This window comes from Plecotus auritus (genome assembly GCF_963455305.1).
Source record: "Plecotus auritus genome assembly, chromosome: 5".
NCBI classification, from domain to species: Eukaryota; Metazoa; Chordata; class Mammalia; order Chiroptera; family Vespertilionidae; genus Plecotus; species Plecotus auritus.
The window spans coordinates 170,154,328-170,173,456 of record NC_137776.1 but is presented as its reverse complement, the minus strand read 5'-3'; the positions used below and the strand labels follow the sequence as shown (position 1 = coordinate 170,173,456).

The 19,129-nt window shown below is 60.2% G+C and overlaps 1 protein-coding gene across 12 annotated transcripts in view; it reads left to right on the top strand.

Moving 5' to 3' along the window:
• Positions 1 to 19,129, top strand: part of DAB2IP (DAB2 interacting protein) — a 180,792-nt gene that overhangs the window by 150,369 nt on the left and 11,294 nt on the right. For 10 of the 12 annotated variants that reach the window (XM_080667704.1, XM_080667702.1, XM_080667701.1 and 7 more), the window contains 9 exons: positions 5,077 to 5,230; positions 6,917 to 7,015; positions 7,929 to 8,483; positions 10,114 to 10,258; positions 10,344 to 10,488; positions 12,359 to 12,595; positions 14,100 to 14,301; positions 16,071 to 16,249; positions 18,161 to 19,049. In XM_080667704.1, the coding sequence (XP_080523830.1) occupies positions 5,077 to 5,230; positions 6,917 to 7,015; positions 7,929 to 8,483; positions 10,114 to 10,258; positions 10,344 to 10,488; positions 12,359 to 12,595; positions 14,100 to 14,301; positions 16,071 to 16,249; positions 18,161 to 19,049 (2,605 nt within the window). The remainder of the gene's footprint in view (positions 1 to 5,076; positions 5,231 to 6,916; positions 7,016 to 7,928; positions 8,484 to 10,113; positions 10,259 to 10,343; positions 10,489 to 12,358; positions 12,596 to 14,099; positions 14,302 to 16,070; positions 16,250 to 18,160; positions 19,050 to 19,129) is intronic. The other 2 variants (XM_080667705.1, XM_080667700.1) reach the window with 1 other exon arrangement.

Here is a 19,129-nt window from a genome sequence, read left to right as displayed (position 1 = left end):
GCTGTTCAGTGCAGACTGCTGCAGTGCTGGTCATTCAGTCAGCACGTAGGGCTCTGTAGCCACAGCACGTGATGAGTTGCCGGTACTCCTGTCTGGTTGCCAGGATGTGGACCCTCCTTTGCCAGCTCAGCGCTGTGGTGACAAGGGGAAGCACAGGCTCCCAGGTATAGGGTGAGGGCAGTAGACCAGGCCCTTCCAGCCCAGGGCTCAGTCTGGGGATGGGGACAGGGTCATACTGGTTCTAGTGACTGCTAGGACCTGCCCCCTCGCCTTGGACTCAGGGAACCCTGGGCCAAGAGAGTCCATGCCTCCAGGCCAGGCCCTACCATCCCAGGGAGCCTTCCCAGGGAGGATGGTAACCTCCCTGCCTTTTAAGGACAGGCTCTGTCTCCCCCGGGTCCCTGGAGCCACAGGGCGGCTGCATTCTTCTCCCTTCCCCTGGGACCCCAGCTGGGCCAGGAGTTGAGCGCTGGCCGCTGAGCAGCCGGTTCCCAGGCCTGGAGGGCGAGGCTGGGCCTGGGGGGAGTTGGCTCTGCAGGGCGTTCTGGGTGGGGCACTGTCATGCCACTGGATTCTCAGGAGGTAGGGCCCTTTCTCTGCCTGTGTGCCAGGACCCGTGGGCAGATTCTCGGCACAGCCTCCTGCACCTGCCCGGCTGTGACAGCAGAAGCATGGTTGGCACGCTGTGACCTGACTCCACAGTCCACAGGTCCTGCCAGCCCTTAAGTGGGCACCTCCTCTATGGAGACCAACTTTATCCAGGATTCTGCCCCTTCCAGGCCTGGTTATGGCAGTGGGCAGAGGCAAGGGCCCACACAGAAAATTAACAGCTTTTTTTTTTTTTTTTTTTTTTGAGACATCCCAGCATTTGGGTAGAGGGAGTTTGTCCCATTTTGTAGATGGGGAAAACTGAGGCATGGAGAAGAAGGTAAGGGATTTGAGTGGTCAGAGGAAGGAAACAGAATGGCCCAGGAAGTCCCTATCTTCTCACCCCAAATGTCAGGAGTGTCTTCTACCATCAGCCTTGATAACAGCAGGTGCATCCTTCCTTGTTCACAGCCATCCCCTGCTCCTGCCACTGGAACTGTTACAAGTGACTGATGGAGTTACCGGCATTTACCCCTGTTCTCCCTAACACATTCTCACTTGATCCTTGATCCTTACAGCAGCCCTCTGAGGAAGAGATTCATTCTCCCCACTTATGGATGGGGAAACTGACGTCTGGAGAGTTGAATGATTTAAAAATCTCAAGGTTGCATGTTATAAGGAATGGAGACTAGATTACAGCTGGGCACCCTTGACACTGGGCCCTCCTGCCTGTTACCATCTACAGGGGGGAGTAGGGGGGAGGTGGTCGTTTGTGCTCACTCCTGGGGCTCCTTCCACTGCCTGCCTGCATGCTCTGACTGCCTGGCCTGTTACCCTAACAACCACCCAGCAGTGTAGGCATCTCCTCCACAGCATGTCTGAAAGGGTCTCCCAGTTCCTACTTGTACACCGTCAGAGGCTGGGTGCTGACTCCCTCTAGAACCAGCCTGGCCCATGGGGAGACAGCTGTGACTGAGCTGTAATTGACCTCTCCTGGTCCCAGTCCTGCCCCCTGGGGGCATGCAGGGCAGCTCTCTCTGCCCCCTCTGAGGCTCACTTTCCAGGCTGTACAACCCCACTTTCAGCTCACCCCACTCATAGCCGGGGACATCCTCCCCATGTCAGGGACTTGTTGATAATTGCAGGTTTTGTTTTGGGGCCTCCTCCCTCCTTGAAATAATGGGGAATTTGCTAAACTTCTGTGTCACTAACCTTTTAAGAGAAAAAAGGATGGGGTTGAAAAACAGCTCGTGGGTTGGCTGGAAGGCTATCAGATAAGGCTGTGGCCCTGGAGCTGGGACAATGTCTCCTTGTTTCTGCTCCCTGGCCGCACAATGAGCTGCTGTTGGGACCTGGCTGTATCTCCAGCAGCAGCTCTGCCCCTGCCCTGCCTGTGGTGTGCCCACGTTTCCTGGGCTCCTGGGCAGGGGTGCCCTGCCCCAGCCAGTCTCTTTAGCTCTTTCTCCCAGACCTGGAATGAGTGGGTACCAGTGAGCAGGTCAGCTGGCTGTGGGCCTTTCTCTGCCCATCACCTGTGGGGAGATGGGAAGACGATCCTTGTGCTGATGGAGTTAGTCTTGGACTCTGCTGAATGCAGTTCGCATCACACGCGGCCTTTGCCACCCACCACCTGTGCAATCTTGGGCGAACCACCTGGCCTTTCTGAGGTGTGGAACCTCAATCCTGATGGGTTGTCGTGAGAATCAATTAGGTGAGGAGACAGGTGGGAACGTGGTGTGGAGTGGGGCTCAGCCACATGGCCTGGGTGTGAGCGCTTGTCCGCCTGAAGGGTCTAGGGACAGCATGGCGGTGTAGCTTTTGGCCTGGGCTTTGAAATTGGAGAAAGGTTTTTGTGAGGCAGAGAAGGTTGGGGAAGGTAGTATGGGTTCGGGAGAGAACAGGGCATGGATCCCAGAGCAGAGGAAGTTATTGACCAGCTAGGAGGAGCATCTTCCCAGGATGTGTTGTGAGAGCAAGTACAGAGGGGACATTTCAGGGCGGGTTCACCACCAGGTGGAGGTGTGGTGACTTGATTATCCATAGGCCTTGAGGGGATTGCAGACAGATGGGAGTGATGCCAGTTGGGTAGAGGGGTCTGGCTGGAGGGTGCTGCTGTGGCCTAGAAGCACTGGGGAGATGAGGAGGCTCAGGGCTGCCCAGCTGCAGTCAGGATGCCTTAACAAGTTTACCCAGGAACCTTCCCCTGAGGTCGGGCCAGCTGGGGCATGTTTGTGGGGCAGAATGTTGGGGAAGGAAAAGTAGATACTGCAGCTCCAGGCTCTGGCCACTTTGGGGTCAGGCCTGGGCCTGCTGGGCTCCTGGCCTGTCGAACCAGGGCCCCTCGGTCTCCTGGGCAGGCCTAGTCCACTGGACTGTGCCTCCCTCTCCTCTCTCCAGCCCACCAGCCCCTCTGTTTGCACTTCATGGGCCCCTACTCCACTTGCCCTGGTTCCCAGCATCTTTACCTGGCAGGGGTTTCTGGGCTGGGCCAGAAAGCAGCCCGATCCCGATCTGCAGGCTGGGTTTCCAGCCCTGCACGGCAGGCCCAGGGACTGTGGGTCCCTGCTGTTCCTGGCCTGGTGACTTCCCCAGCATCTGAGGCAGGTCTTCCCTTGCACTGAGCCATGAAGCCCCATGAGGAAGGGAGGCCTGGAGGCTGCCCCAGGAGGTGGGCAGCCCTGGGTGGAATATTGACTGAGGAGATAACAGACCCGCCCAAGGCATTGTGATGGGGGAGCAGGTGGAGGGCTTGTCAAAGGCACCTAGCACGGGGTGACGTGTTCGGCCATAGTGCATGTGTGTGAACCACTTCTTCCCAGAGAGAGGGCGCTGGAGGAGCAGAGGCACCGCAGCTGGGATGCTGGTGGGCGGGGCCTCACTGAAAGTTCCACACGGGGGCCCTGTGGAGGTTCGGGTGTTTCTAACTTGATTTCAGTCTTTCTCACAGCTCCCCTGTGGTCTCTGTCCATTTCCTTGGAGCTTTCAGAAGCTCTGCCTGAGGACATCAATACGGTGCAAGTGATCTGAGCCCTGCCATGTGCCAGCTTCATGCTGGGCCTGGGGGAGCAGGTGCAGGGAGGCTGACTGCCTCTCGGGTTAGGCTGTGGGGTCCCCAAGGGCTGGGATCCAGTTCCAGCTCTCATTCCCATGCCTCGCCCAGCCCAGGCCTCCATGTCAGTGTGGGCTGCTGCCATGATGACGTGGAGTTTGCGGGGGGAGGGTGGCCTCTGTCAGCCTGTGAGTCCCTGTGAGCAGGACCTATCTGCTATTCTCTGGATTCCTGATCGCACACATAGTAGCCCCAGCCTCCCTCACTCTGGCTGGTCGTGGAAGTAGGTTACAGGTGTGTGTCCAGGAGGGAAGTGTGTGGTGACCCTGCCAGGCCTCACTGACATGAGGGTAGGGTCTTTGACGAGGCAGGAAGAGATTGATGGATTGGAGGCCAGGGAGCTGAGGGGGAGAGGGACTGGGAGATCTGGGTGAGCTAAAGCTAAGCCCAGGGAGGGTTTTGTGCCAGTGCTGGGGTCTGGGCCATGGACGTGAATGGGGCAAGGCCTGCTCAGCTTCCACGCCAGAGGTGGTCTTACCAGGCTTGGCCGGCTCTCCAGCTTGTCCTGTGCCCAGCCGTGGGAGGCAGCTCCCGTGGGCACTGCTGTGGGCAGGGGCTCTGAAAAGGGACTTGCACAGCTCTGAGGCAGACTCTGCCAAGCACTGTGCAGGTGCCATCTGAGGCGCTTTCCATGGCCTGTGCTGAGAAACTGAGGCTCAGGGAGGGGGTAGTGACTTGTCCGGGGCCACATAGCAGGCGCAAAGTGAGGCCAGATCTGTTAGCCAGTCCAGGTCCAGGCTCCACTTCGGCACCAGGTGGCATCCACTACCTCTGCTCTTGGTATCTGTGTTGGACCCCAAACCCCGGCATGTGGACCTGTCTGGATTTTGGCATTTTGAGCCTCACTGCCCTCATCTATAAATGGGTGCAGCAGAGGTCCCTGTGGCTCTCCTGCTTCGAGTGGGGTATGAGAAAGGGCTCTGTTGGCGGTAACGTTCTGGACGAGTGGGTGACTGCTCTGGTCTTGGATGGGGACCAGGGCTGAGGGGATGGGATGGGTGGGGAAGGCCACCTGGGTGAGCTCAGCTCTTCCCTGTGGGTCTCGGAGTCTGCTTGGGAGCCAGGCCAGAGCCTGCCCTGCACTCAGTGCTGACTTTCAGCTCCTGCGTGGCTCACCCTCAGCCACTTGCTCCCTCAGAGGCTGAACCAGTCACTCAGAGTCCTGCATTGGGCAAAGGGACCGATACTGGGTCTCTGTGACTCCAGCACAGAAGCGCCCCTCCCCCAAGTCTGCCTTTATAGAGGAAAAGGACTGGGGGGTTGATCAAGGAGTGATTGCCTCCCACTGGGGGGTCTGGGCAGGCTTCCTGGAGGAGAGGGGACGGGCAGGGGAGGGGAGTGACAGGCCCAGCCTGATGTACCTGCTGTCCACCCCCCAGGTCCCAACTGATGCCCAGGGTGAAGGAGTCTCGCTCCCACGAGTCCCTGCTCAGCCCCAGCAGTGCGGTGGAGGCGCTGGACCTCAGCATGGAGGAGGAGGTGGTCATCAAGCCCGTGCACAGCAGCATCCTGGGCCAGGACTACTGCTTCGAGGTGGGTCCCACTGGGGTCAGGTAGGCCCTGGTCGCATCTCCTAGTCAGGCCAGGTCTCCAGACCCCTCCTAGAGTCCTCGGTGGCCTCAGCTTTGGGACAGTAGCTGGAAACTGTTCATTGTTTTTGGCTCCTAAGAGACCAGGTAGAGCTTGGAGTTGGGGGTTTCGTTCCTCCTCCGTGGGCTCCTTGGAGGCAGACCAGCACTATTCTCCCTGCTGGTGGGGGCAAGAGCTCCCTGGCAGTAAAAGGGGGTAAAAGTCCATGGAGAATTGCTTAAGCTCCAGGGCCTCTGCCTGAAGCCTGCTCACCCTCCTTAGAAACCCCCTAAATGCAGTGTGAGGTGGTGGAGAGCACCCCCTTTTCTGGGCCAGTCTCCCTCTTCTGTAAAGACATCAGAATCTTGTCTGCCCTAGCGTTCTGTGACACAGGTTTAAGAGCAAGCAGAGGGCAGCAACCCCACCTGGCAGGGCTGTACCTGGGGATCACCTGTCCAGTCTCTCACAGTAGATGGGGAATCTGAGGCCAGAGAGGCAAGATGTTAGAGGTCACACCACGAGCCTGAGGCCACGCCAGGACCAGGGTGATGAATATCGTAGGTGTTCCTGGGAGTTCCTGATTGATTCTCTCATCAGTCACATTCCCTGCCTACCTCACCCTCCACTCCCACCCACAAGGAGCTTACATAATTAGTAGGGTGCTCTCTGATGGAGGGATGAGCCTGGTAATGAAAGTCAGCCATTCGGGGACTCATGGCAACCTCCTGGCAACCCAGCCCCAGGGAAAGAGTGGAATGTGCCTGGCATCTGCCCCACCCCTTGTGCCCATTGTTTCTGGTTCAAGACTCCTGGTCCAGCCGGGCTCCATCTGGGCTCCGACTTCTTTGCCTGGGACAGGCTGAAGACGGTGCCTGGGCACTGGTCCACAGCAGTGGCTGCTACGGCTTGTGCTGGCCCTGGAATGGCTGGATAGGGAGTCTGGTTCCCTTCTGTCGAGCCCTTGGCGTGGTGCTGGGGGCAGTGGAAGAGGAGGAGCCGCTTGGACTGGGCTTCCTCACCGGTGGGGATTGGAGGATGAGCGAGAGTCTGATGGCGAGGGCGGGTCAGGGTTCCCAGCAGGAGGACCCCAGGCCTAGCGCCCCTGGAAGCCCAGTTTTCATTCCTCTAGTCTGGCTCCTAAAGATGGTAAGTTTCTGTGACCATCATTGTTGTCACTGTCACTTGGCAGAAGATAACCGTCAGAAAGTGTCAGCTGAGGACAGAGGTGATCCTTGTTCCTACCCCAGGGTTGTTTCCTTGGTGCCCGTGGCTCCACTTGGAGAGGGAGGCCCTGGTTAAGCGTTGCCCTCCAACCCGGGCAGGTACCCCATGCCTTCTCCCCATCTTCGGGAGAGTGAGGTTAGAAAGATACTTTCCTGTGGACAAAGGATGCGAGGAAGGGGGAGAGCCAGGGCCAGGAGCCAGATGGTGCAGGGCTGGACCACCCTCTTGTCACCCACTTGCTTGGGACAACGATCTCACTGCACCACCTGCCAATGTGAAATAGAGGCCGTTCTGAGCCGCATTCTGCCCCTCCTGAGGCTGTGCTGCAGACCTGGTGGCTCAAGCCCCCAAGCCCCAGAGGTCTTCTGTCCTGCCCTGTCTCTCGCTGTGTTCCCCCCTGTGACACTGTCCTGTTTGGCCCCTCAGGTGACAACATCGTCAGGAAGCAAGTGCTTCTCCTGCCGGTCAGCAGCCGAGCGGGATAAGTGGATGGAGAACCTGCGGCGAGCAGTGCACCCCAACAAGGTAGGCTGCGTCCCCTCTCACCAAAGCCCGGGGATTGAGGTTAGACCCGGAGCAGAGCGCAAACTCTGACACCAGGGAGCAGAGTGGGATCTTTGGGGTGGGCTGGGCGGAGGTGGGGCCTGAGTGGGCAGTAGGGTTGGGCCCTGGAACAGGGGTTCGAGGTGGCCAGGCTGACTCAGGTGCTGTGGGCCTCTGTCCTCGAAGCTACACCGTGGAGGCTGGGCCAGAGAACTGAGAACGGGCTGTTAGGAAGTTGGGTGCTGGTGGCCTTCTGCCTGGACCTCTTGTCCCTCCTCCCCTGGCCGATTCCTGGCCACCCATCCAATTCCAGCTTAGACCTCTGTCCCGTCCTCCGGGGAGCTCCGCTGGCCCAGCCTGACGCTCTGCTCTGTGTTCCCACTGCCCTGGGTTTCCCCCAACAGGTTCATGGGCCCCAACTCTAATCACCTGCTTCTGTGTCTGCCCCCCTGGCTGACCCGGCCTGGGCTGAGCCCGGTCACTGTGACATCACTGCGGGAGGGGCCTGAGCAGTGGTCCCCTCTTAAGTGACTTACAGACCAGCAAACTGGAAGACCTGAGGAGTAGCACAGTGGCCTGCAGTGCCAAGCACTGTGCTGACCTCTTACTTGATCTCTCACCATTTGTTCCTATTTTATAGAAAAGGGAACTGATCTTAGATTCAGTCACCTGCCCAAAGTCAGTGAGCTTCTTTGAGGCAGAGCAGAGATCCAGCCTCATGGCCACCAGACTCCAGAGTTGTCCCTGCCCCTCCCCCGCCCCATCCTGTTGGTGCCTGGCCCGTCCCCACCCCCTTCTAGGGCCCTCCTGGATCTGAGAGCTCCCCCAGCTCTGCCTGGGCGGTGGGCAGGCGGCCGGCCCCTCAGTGACCACCGTTCACCTTGTGCACGTGCAGGACAACAGCCGGCGTGTGGAGCACATCCTGAAGCTGTGGGTGATCGAGGCCAAGGACCTGCCGGCCAAGAAGAAGTACCTGTGCGAGCTGTGCCTGGACGATGTGCTCTACGCCCGCACCACGGGCAAGCTCAAGACCGACAACGTCTTCTGGGGCGAGCACTTTGAGTTCCACAACCTGCCGCCCCTGCGCACCGTCACCGTCCACCTGTACCGGGAGACCGACAAGAAGAAGAAGAAGGAGCGCAACAGCTACCTGGGCCTGGTGAGCCTGCCCGCCGCCTCGGTGGCCGGGCGGCAGTTCGTGGAAAAGTGGTACCCAGTGATGACGCCCAACCCCAAGGGTGGCAAGGGCCCCGGACCCATGATCCGCATCAAGGCGCGCTACCAGACCATCAGCATCCTGCCCATGGAGATGTACAAGGAGTTTGCCGAGCACATCACCAACCACTACCTGGGGCTCTGCGCAGCCCTCGAGCCCATCCTGAGCGCCAAGACCAAGGAGGAGATGGCGTCGGCCCTGGTGCACATCCTCCAGAGCACGGGCAAGGTGAAGGTGCGTGTGCCCGTGTCCGTGGCCCTGGGGAAGGCCCGGTAACACACTAGGTTACCTGCTGTTTCCTGTGTCCAAGGCATGGATTTCAGCCCTATTGGGGGCACTGACCAGGTGGTCGTCCTGAACCCAAGTGTGTGTCATGGAGTGAGGGGTTTCGTTCTTCTGCCCCCATCACTGAGGCAGATGTGGAGCTGAGGGACGGATGGCAGCTTGTAGTGAGGAAGTGAGCAGTGACTTTTTGGTCTGTCGTGGACTCCAAGGGCTTCTCCCTGCTACCCCCTCTCCCTCAGTACAGCAGGAGGAACGGGCTCTGGGAGGCAGGAGACCTGGGCCAGGTCCGGCCTGGGAGCTGTGGCCTTGGACAGGTCAGTTTCCTATTCTGTTCTGTGCTGGTCCCCTCATTGGGCCCTAGCTCTGAGGAGCTCTTCCTCACCCAGCCTGGGCGGAGACTCTGACACCAGGGAGCAGAGTGGGATCAGCGGGGACAAGGAGTACCCCTCCATGAGCCCAGGAAGGCCTGGGCAGAGGAGCCGGGGTCCTGCTTCCATGTTCCGAGGAGATCCCAGAGGTCAGCTGAGGGTCAGGAAGGGCTCCTCAGATTATGTGGTCCCCAGAGGCAATGGAAGCTTCTTAAACACGCCCTCCCTGCCCCCCCCCCCCCCCCCGCCATCATCCCTCCTTTGGCCAGCAGGGCCTCCTGGGCCTCGAGCTCAGTTCTGTGTTTAAGGGGCCACGTGTGATGTCAGAGAGGTTCCCAAAGTTGTGTGCACCAGAAACCCTGGTCCACGCTGGCCAACTTGTAGCCTCCTTGCTGGTGGCCCCTGCCCTGCCCTTCACCCTCCCCTGGGCCTCTGACTGCCTGCCTGTCCTCTTCCCCTCCCCCAAGCCACGAGGCTGGCTGTGGGTGAGAGGAGGGGTCTTTGGAGGGAGGGAGCTCTCCAGCCTCCCTCCAGCCTCCCTCCAGGAGGGAGATGTGGGCCAGGCTGCCTCCTGGGCTCTGCCCATGACCCTGCCTGTGGCACTAGCGGCTCATCTACTTAACAGCTGCCCTCAGCAGTGAGGAACCGCAGCCCTGGGTTTGCCAGGTGGGCGGTGGTGCCACTGCCTTCCCAACGAAGCTAAGGTCCCTTCTCTCAGCGACTGAGCACTGGCTCACTGCCCCCAAGGCAGCCGGACAGCCTCTGCCTCGCTCCTTCTCTGCTGCACCACACAGAGCGAGCCCATGTCTGGTGTGGGAGACTCATCAGAGTCATGGGCAGATAGTGGAGAGGGTGCCCGTCTGTCCTCTCTGGCGTTGATGGTGGTGGGGGGCGGTTCCCTGGTCACCCAGGCCTGCTCAGGGCCAAGCAGGGATTTGAGTCCAGCTGGTCTGGCCATGGGGCTGGAAGCTTGTGTCCATGTGGCACGCTCTTGCCCAGGCCTGCCTCCCTGATCCCGAGACCCAGCTGTGATGTCACCAGGCGGCCCTGCCCTCCGGCAGCCCCCAAGGTGGACAGTGCCCTGGGATGGGAACCCCTTCAGCCTTGGGAAGCAGGGGCTTCTGGCCGCTGCCCGGGCAGCGGGTGTGGAACCCTAGGGTCCTCCCTGCCGGCTTGCCCAGGTCCTCCCTCCTCACTGCCTGCCTCCCCAGGACTTCTTGACCGACCTGATGATGTCAGAGGTGGACCGCTGTGGGGACAACGAGCACCTCATCTTCCGGGAGAACACGCTGGCCACCAAGGCCATCGAGGAGTACCTCAAGTTGGTGGGCCAGAAGTATCTGCAGGACGCGCTAGGTAGGGAGGGTTTGGGCCGGCGTGGGCAGAAGGTGGGACATGCCCACCAGGTCCTCACTGCCCCTCCCTGCCCTCCTGGACACAGGTGAGTTCATCAAGGCGCTGTACGAGTCGGACGAGAACTGCGAAGTGGACCCGAGCAAGTGCTCGGCCGCTGACCTCCCTGAGCACCAGGGCAACCTGAAGATGTGCTGTGAGCTGGCCTTCTGCAAGATCATCAACTCCTACTGGTCAGTGCTGCCCCACACGCCCTCCCTGGGCTCGGCCGCCCAGGCCTCCCCACCCCATGGGGTGACCCGTCCTGGGTCAGGTGCCTGTAGTGTGCCAGGTGCTGTGGTAGGCACGGGTTGCCTTCCTCTCGTACGGCTCAGTGAGGGCGCTGTTTCCTGTGCCTGACGTACAAACAGGAGAGCTGAGGCTCAAGAAGGAGAGGGCAGGTGGACACGCCTGTGGCCTCACACAGCTTCAGAGTGGTGGCTCTGGGATGGGAACCCCCTCTGCCTGACTCCGCCAGTCTTGGCCCTTTTTGGGTTCTCTGACGTGAGGGAGTGCTCCAGACCATGCAGGCCACGGGGTGTGCTGCGTGGAGAATTTGGGCGCAGTGGCAGTCCACTGCACGTGTTCATTCGTGAGCGCCCTCTGTGACTGGTGCTGTTGTTGTAGGTGCTGGGGCTGCACAGGGAGCGGGACCGACAAGGCGCGGTTCGGGCACCCCCCTGGGGTGGGTGGATGACTTAACCTGAGACCCCTCGTCTGTCCGTAGGAGCTTGGTGCTCACGTCACAGCTTGTGATCGGGCCCAGCCGGGGCTCGTGGGTGCCTGCACTGTAGAGACGGAGAAGAAAGGATGGGGGTCTAAGGAGAACGTAGTGCTGCAGCCCCGAGGGAAGGAGCAGGGCGTGCGGACGGGCCGTCCAGAGAGGACCACAGTCAGGGCCAGGATTGGTGCGTGGGCCACGGCCCGCAGGGCACCTGCTTGCTCCTGGGTCGGTGTGGTGCCAGCTGACTGTGTGCAGGGTGCAGCCTTGCTCATGGTGAGGCAGGCGTAACCGTCCAGGGCGGGGACTTGCTGCCAGCGCCGAGCATGGGTTATTTTCACACTGGACGGGCTGCTCAGATTTTCTCCAGTCACTGCTCCAGCTCAGGACCTGTGTCCCCCTCCCCACTCGAGCCCCACCCCCAGCGATACTTCTTCCCTTTCTCCTTTAAGGCCTTATACCTGGCTCCCTCTGTGGCCTGCCTTAGGTCAGCTCACCCCTCTTGGGCTTCCTCTGTCCCAGCCCTGATCCCATCAGAGTGGGATTGTGCTTGCGTCTAAATCTGCTTCCTGCACATGCTGGGAGCACCCGGGCTGGTGGAGCCACCAGCTCAGGGCTGGGCACACCAAAGGGCCCCGGGATAGTTCAGCAGAGAGGCCTGCTAGGCGAGGAATGGTCAGAACCAGTGGGGGAGGCCCCCCTGCGCAGGCTCCTTTGCTCCTGGGCTCACCTGGGACCAGCCTGGCCCCTCGGGCTAGGTCACATAACCCATGGCACTGAGGGGGTGCTGGGCGGGGGGGGGGGGCGGCGGTGACCTGAGAGCCTTGAACTCTGAGGGAACACACTTCCTGCCCTGGGGCCAGGCTGTTTTCACACTGCCCTGCTATCCCTAGGGCAATGGGTGTGGGACTCAGGGAAACATACCTTGGACAATGATTTTCCATTTCCTCTTTCTGGTGTTTGTCAGAGACCCAGAGGCACCTCTCAGTTCTGGGTGCTATGGGTAGATGTCATACTCAGTGCCTGGCCCTGCTTGGGGGTGCCTGCCCCTGCTTGGGGGTGCCTGCCCCTGCTTGGGGGTGCCTGCCCCTTGCTCTTCCTGAGCACTCGCTCTGCCTGCCCTGTGCTGCCTCAGCTCCCCCAGCAGCCCTGTCCGGTGGGTGATGGATAGGTGGATGGATGATGAATGGATGATAGATGGTGATGGGCAGCAGGGCCAGCTCATAGCTATCAGGGTTGGAGCTCAGGGTTCCATCGGACCCAGAACCAGGTCCCTACTCTGCACCCACCTGTCCTGGTGCCCTGCCTGACCACCAGGCCCACTCTTGTCTATTCCTACCCAGTGTCTTCCCACGGGAGCTGAAAGAGGTGTTTGCCTCGTGGCGGCAAGAATGCAGCAGCCGCGGCCGGCCGGACATCAGCGAGCGGCTCATCAGCGCCTCCCTGTTTCTGCGCTTCCTCTGCCCGGCCATCATGTCGCCCTCCCTCTTCAACCTGCTGCAGGAGTACCCCGATGACCGCACTGCCCGCACCCTCACCCTCATCGCCAAGGTTACCCAGAACCTGGCCAACTTCGCCAAGTGAGTGTTGCATCCCCGGCGGGCAGGAGGCCAAAGGGGCAGGCATGGGTGTTTCTTCCCTAGAGCTGGGCTGCACAATGGGCCCTCCTTTTGTCCCGTCATGCTCAGTCCTCCCTCTCGCCCTTTTCAGAATGAAATCCCCTCCACACCCTGTCCTCCCTCCCTCCCGAAGGTACATGCCATTTGGGTATGTTTCCTTAATTTTCAGAGGTGAGAAGACAAGATGTTTTTTCCTGCAGCATTTTTGAATGAACATTTAATAATAAGGATTCTCCCATGTGCTTAACATCCATAAGCCACATTTTGACATGAATGACTAATATGCCTTCAAGGGAGGAGGGCCCGTATTTCCTTAGCCCGTCCCCTGTGGTCGGCACTCGGGCTGTTTCACACTGTCCTTGTGTGATGCTGTCAAGGATGTCATTGCTTGTCCAGCACGTCAGTGTTTGTGCTATACCTTAGAGCAAGGGGGCAGAAACGGGAGGGCTGGGTCATCCAGTCGCCAGTTCTGGGCCCCCTCGGTGCTGAGCTCCAAGTCACACCTGGTCCCAGCACTTCGGCAGGGGAGGGCGACAGAGGTGCACACGGTCTCTCGGGAGGGCCCTCAGCTTGTTGGGAGAGGAAACAGGGAGACTTCCCCAGACACATGCCCCCAGCTGTGTGATGGGAGCAGAGGCAGTGCAGCTCCTGGGAGGGCCGTGTGGTGTAGAGACAAGGCACCCTGCCATTCCTGAATCTTCAAGTGGCAGGCAGGGAGAAGTGGGAGAGGAGACCCAGGAAGATGCAGGGACCTGAAGGCAAGGCAGGGCCTTAAGCATGGGAGGGGATGGCCCTTGTCTGTTCTGGGTCCTAAAAAGGTCAGCTTGACAGCCGTAGGGCAGGAGGTTGGAGGGAGCGGGACTGGCAGCTGAGAGCCCGCAGGAGAGCGAAAGGGAGTTGGGTTTGGAGAGGTGATGCAGGAGGCAGGGGCTGCAAGGCCAAGGGGTGATAAGACAAACTCAGCGGCCTTGCTATGTGGGAGGGAGGAGATGACGGGACAGGCTCTGGCTCAGCTCTCTGGTGGACATGGTGTCTCTACTTGGGACAGGGAGCCTGGGAGGAGGGCATGGGCTTGGGGTGACGGTGATGACTTCAGACTTGGCCAGGTGGGTGCGAGGGGAGATGCTGTGGACACACACGTCTGCAGGCTCAGCAGAGAGGCCTGGCCGAGCATAGATTGGGGATCATCTGCCCACCAGGCCTTGGGAACCAGGAGGGAGAGAGGAAGGAGATTGTGACGGGCAGTGAGAGGGGAGTGAGGGCCACCGAGCATTCCAGGTCCTGTGAGAAGGGGTCCAGAACACCGTCCCTGAGGAACGAGGGCCCTGAGTCTTAGCGGATCGGCTGGCTGGTGGAGTTAGTGGCCACAGTGGGTGAGGAGGGATGGGACCTGAGGGCCGGTATCTCCGAGAAGGAGGGCTCCTGGGCGGGCCTGGGTCGCTCACCCCGCCTGCTCTCCCTCCAGGTTTGGCAGCAAGGAGGAGTACATGTCGTTCATGAACCAGTTCCTGGAGCACGAGTGGACCAACATGCAGCGCTTCCTGCTGGAGATCTCCAACCCTGAGACCATCTCCAACACGGCCGGCTTCGAGGGCTACATCGACCTGGGCCGCGAGCTGTCCAGCCTGCACGCGCTGCTCTGGGAGGCCGTCAGCCAGCTGGAGCAGGTACCTGTCCCATGGGCAGGGTGCGGGCACAGAGCTGTCCTGTGTGGTACCGAGCAGCAGCCTGCCCAGGTGCTGGGGCTCACAGTTCCCACTCAGGCCCTGTAGGCACACGCTGGGATCTCCGGGCCCCGCTTCCCTGGTGGGGAGTGCCACACTCGCTCGCCAGCACCTGCGGGCTGGGCGTCCGTTCTGGGTACTGGGGCTTTGGCTATGTCTCTGCGCACTCGGCGCTGAGTTGGTGGATTCCACGTATGAAGGTGTGTTCCCTACCTGTGAGAAATGTGATCAGATTTAGCTCTTTCTGTGAAAATGTCCTCATTCTGGGTTTTAAGGGCACCATAAGAAAAAGACCAAGTATGCTCTACTATACCTTCAAGTGCCAGGCAGGAAGTTACAAACCTTCCTACAAACCTCCCCACAGTTGCCCTTGGCCGTCAAGTCAGTTGAAATGGTTGTTGCCCAGAAACCCCTGAGATGGCTGCAGCCACCAGTGTGTGCCCTCTGCCACCCGGGGCTCCACTCCCCGCCCCCAGCAGCTCTGCCCACAGTGGACAGGTTCTTGGCAGCAAGGGCTGTATCTGCCACCGTCGACCTCCGGGAGATGTGTTGCTTCCTGGGGCTCCGAGAGACCCCCTTACAAAAGCAGTTCCTGCTGCAACAGGGCTGGGAGGCTCCCTGCTCCTGTCCCGTTTCCCGGAGGTGACCACACAGGGCGCTCGGGGCTGCAGCCTCTGGATGCATCGCGTGTGTTCGGTACGTCTCAAGCACAGAGCTCTTTTCCTTTTTGGAGTGTGTGAAAGGGAGAACGTAGGTGTGCACTGCAGTGTGTTTCTCACACACTCCGTGTGGATGTCTGCTCCGTGGCTGTGACCTTGCTGACGGCCACAGACTCTCCCATCCTGACTGCCGTTCATTTCACCGGCCCCCTGTTGCTGGACACTCGGGTTAGTCCAGCTTTTCACCACCAACAGATGCTGCCGCAGTCATTTCTGCTCATTTTTGTCCACTGCCCTTTGGCTGCGAGAGACATGGAGGGGAATGGAAACCAAGGAGCACGTGGTCAGCAGCCATCACAGCTGACAGTGCTGCAGCAGGACTGAAATGGAGCGCTTTGCCTACCGAGCCTCTGCTCTGTTGATGACAACACAAGTTTTTGCATTTTCTTTCTGCACAAAGTCCTACCTGGAAACCAGTGCCTAAGCAGGTGAAGGCAGGGTCCCCTTCCCTCAGCTCGGCCCCACAGCCTGGCATCCTTAGCACCATCAGTCTTAACCATGCCTGGCCCTCCACTTGCTAATCGTCTGGCTGGCACATGATGGTGCCTGCTCTGTGCCTGGACCATGTCCACTGGGCCTCGGGTGTTGATGGGTCAGGCCCCCGCCCACCCTCTGGAGGAGGTGATGTGGGAGGGGCTGTCCCAGAAGCCTCTGAGATGGGGAGGTGTGGGTGCGAGAAGTTCTGGATTCCACGTGGGTTTTCCTCCCTAGAGGCAAAGGTAGGGTGACTAGGGTCAAAGGCTAGGACTGGGTCAGCGTTTCTCCTTGTGGGCCTCACACCTTCATCTCAGAAATATTTGGGGAGCTGGTAAATATGTAATTTGCACAGTCCTTGGCTTCCCCCTCTCCGACCTGCTGGATCTGACTGGTAGGGGAGGGCAACCTGCATTTCTGCCTGGTTCCTCGCTGTTTTAAACCCCCGTGGCTGCAGCTCACTTGGCCTCTCCAGGTGGCCCCAACAGGTTACATCTGCCTCTTCGTGTGTCTTTACAGAGCATCGTATCCAAACTGGGGCCCCTGCCTCGAATCCTGAGGGACGTCCACACGGCACTGAGCACCCCGGGCAGTGGGCAGCTCCCAGGGACAAATGACCTGGCCTCCACGCCTGGCTCTGGCAGCAGCAGCATCTCGGCTGGGCTGCAGAAGATGGTGATCGAGAATGATCTCTCTGGGTAAGAGCCGCCAGGTGTGCTGGGCATTGTGGGATGCACGTGCAGACAAAATGCAGCCCATCTGCATGCAGTCTCAGGCTGGGCAGGAGGAGGCCGACACAGGTGTTTATAAAACAAGCTGGTGAGCCTGGAAATGTGTTGTGCAGACCCTAAGTAGTGAGCCTCCTTTTAGGAAAAATCAGGGAAGGCTGCCTGGATGAGGTGGTGCTGTAGTTTTGAGCTTTTTAGCATTTTAGTAGTTTTGAGCATTTTCATTGATGGGAAAAGCATTCTGGGTAGAGGGACTAACACAAAGGCAACAATGTTCTGTTGAAGAACAATTACTGGTCCCCAAATACCTCCAGATCGTCTAGGGGTGTTAAAAATACCGGTTCTCCTGGTATTTGCTCGGCCCAGTCAGAATCTCCAAAAGTGGAGCACAGGGGTGTGTGTTCAGCAGGAGTCTGGGTGACTACAAGGCTTTGAGGCTGGGAGCTCAGGCCTGACCCTCACTCTAAGCCCTCAGCCTGGGGCAAAATGCACACTTGGTGGAGGAAGAGGGAAACATTCTCTAATATTGATATCAAAATGAGGCTATTCCTTTACAACAGCTGTTTCTATTGACCCCTTTATGCCTCCTTCGTACACTCCCCTCCCTACCAGGGGCCGCCTAGGACCAGCTGGTGAGGATGTGGCTGGGCCAGCGGAATTGGGAGTCAGGTCTCCCCTGAAGGTGGTGGCAGTGGCGGGCTTTTAAGTGGATGAGGGTGTGATGCACAGGACTGGAGGCCAGATGCCATGTCTCAGGTCCCTCTGAGTCTTGGGGTTCACTCATGCAGCCTGCCTACTGAGGCAAATCTAGTTCAGGTGGGGACACACCGTGGCTGAGAGATGGCCGGGTACGTGGCTTTGAGGAGACCTGACCAGGTGTGCTGCTGGCATGGGTTTCTCCCAGCTCCACTGCCGCCTTGTCCACGTCTTCTCAGCCCACAAGTGCTGTCAAGCGGTCACAGCCTGCCCTGCCGAAGCCCAGCAGTAGGTGCTTGGCACTTCCTCTCTCCATTCCAGGCTAAGCCAACTCTTACTCCCCTTCCAAGCCCATGTCAAACCCTAAAGTCCTTGCTGCCTCCAGTCCCCTCAGAGCCCTTTTCACCCCCAGAACGTTCCCTCCCAAGCCTGGCTGGCCCCACTCCATTGTGCCTTCTTCTAAGGGTCCACATTCGGGGAGGGTATAGTAAGAGGTTGAAGACCCGGGGAGGGCCCTGCCTGCCACTGCAGGGGCAGTTCCTCCGCGCATGAGTCATGCCTGAGGATCCTCTTCTGATTCCGTGTTTTTAGCAGAAACGCCAGCCCCCACCTGCCTGTCAGTCAGTCAAGGGGTGTGGCAGCAGGAGGCTGGGCAGGGGAGGCTTCACCAGGCCCCCACCTCGGTTCTCAGGCTGATGAGGAGCAAGAAGGAAGAGGCAGCAAGAGCCCTAGTGGCTTTGAAGTCGGCTTCCTCTGTGCAGGACCCTGGGGAGCAGAGAGCCACTGCGTTGTGGGTTGGGGTTCAGCTGAGGGAAATTTCCAGAACACCCTGGCCTCGACTGCTCCATCGTCCCAAGATGCAGCTGACCTGCCACTAGCTGCGCGGGCCCCCGGCACAGGTTCTGTGCAGGAGCTGCCACCTCAGCCAGCCAGTCCACGGTGGCTTCCACTGGGGTCGGCTGCCCAGGCTGTGGGTTTTGCATCTGGGCCCCAGGACTCTCCCATTCTTGCTGCCCCAGCGCCTCCCCTCCCCTCCCCGCCCCGCCCTCCCTCTCCTCCCCCAGCCTTGGCTCCGGCCGCCAGGCCCGGCAGCTTGGCGGGGGCTCTCGGTTTGGACCCGCCTTGGCCGCACTCACAGTTCTTCTCTTCCCCCTTCTTTCCCTGTGTGTGCTTGTCTCCCTGCAGTCTGATAGATTTCACCCGGTTACCGTCTCCAACCCCCGAAAACAAGGACTTGTTTTTTGTCACAAGGTCCTCCGGGGTCCAGCCCTCACCTGCCCGCAGCTCGAGTTACTCGGAAGCCAACGAGCCTGATCTTCAGATGGCCAACGGTGGCAAGAGCCTGTCCATGGTGGACCTCCAAGACACCCGCACGCTGGATGGGGAGGCAGCCTCCCCAGCGGGCCCCGACGCTCTCACCACTGATGGGCAGATGCCTGCAGCTCAGCTGGTGGCTGGGTGGCCAGCCCGGGCAGCCCCCGTGAGCCTGGCAGGGCTGGCCACAGTGCGGCGGGCAGGCCAGACGCCGACCACACCGGGCACCTCCGAGGGAGCACCAGGCCGGCCCCAGCTGTTGGCACCGCTCTCTTTCCAGAACCCTGTGTACCAGATGGCGGCTGGCCTGCCGCTGTCGCCCCGCGGCCTTGGCGACTCAGGCTCCGAGGGCCACAGCTCCCTGAGCTCCCACAGCAACAGTGAGGAGCTGGCAGCCGCCGCCAAGCTGGGAAGTTTCAGCAGCGCTGCCGAGGAGCTCGGGCGGCGGCCAGGGGAGCTGGCACGGCGGCAGATGTCACTGACTGAAAAGGGCGGGCAGCCCACGGTGCCACGGCAGAACAGTGCCGGGCCCCAGCGTCGGATCGACCAGCCGCCGCCCCCGCCCCCACCACCACCTCCTGCGCCCCGTGGCCGGACACCGCCCACCCTGCTGAGCACCCTGCAGTACCCTCGGCCCTCGAGCGGGACCCTGGCGTCGGCCTCGCCCGACTGGGCTGGCCCCGGAGCCCGGCTGCGGCAGCAGTCCTCCTCCTCCAAGGGCGACAGCCCTGAGCTGAAGCCTCGAGCGGTGCACAAGCAGGTCAGTGCGCAGGTGGAGGGCAGGCCTGAGGGTGGTCCTCCCCATGCCATGCTGCTCCTCCCGGCCATTTCATCTCCCTC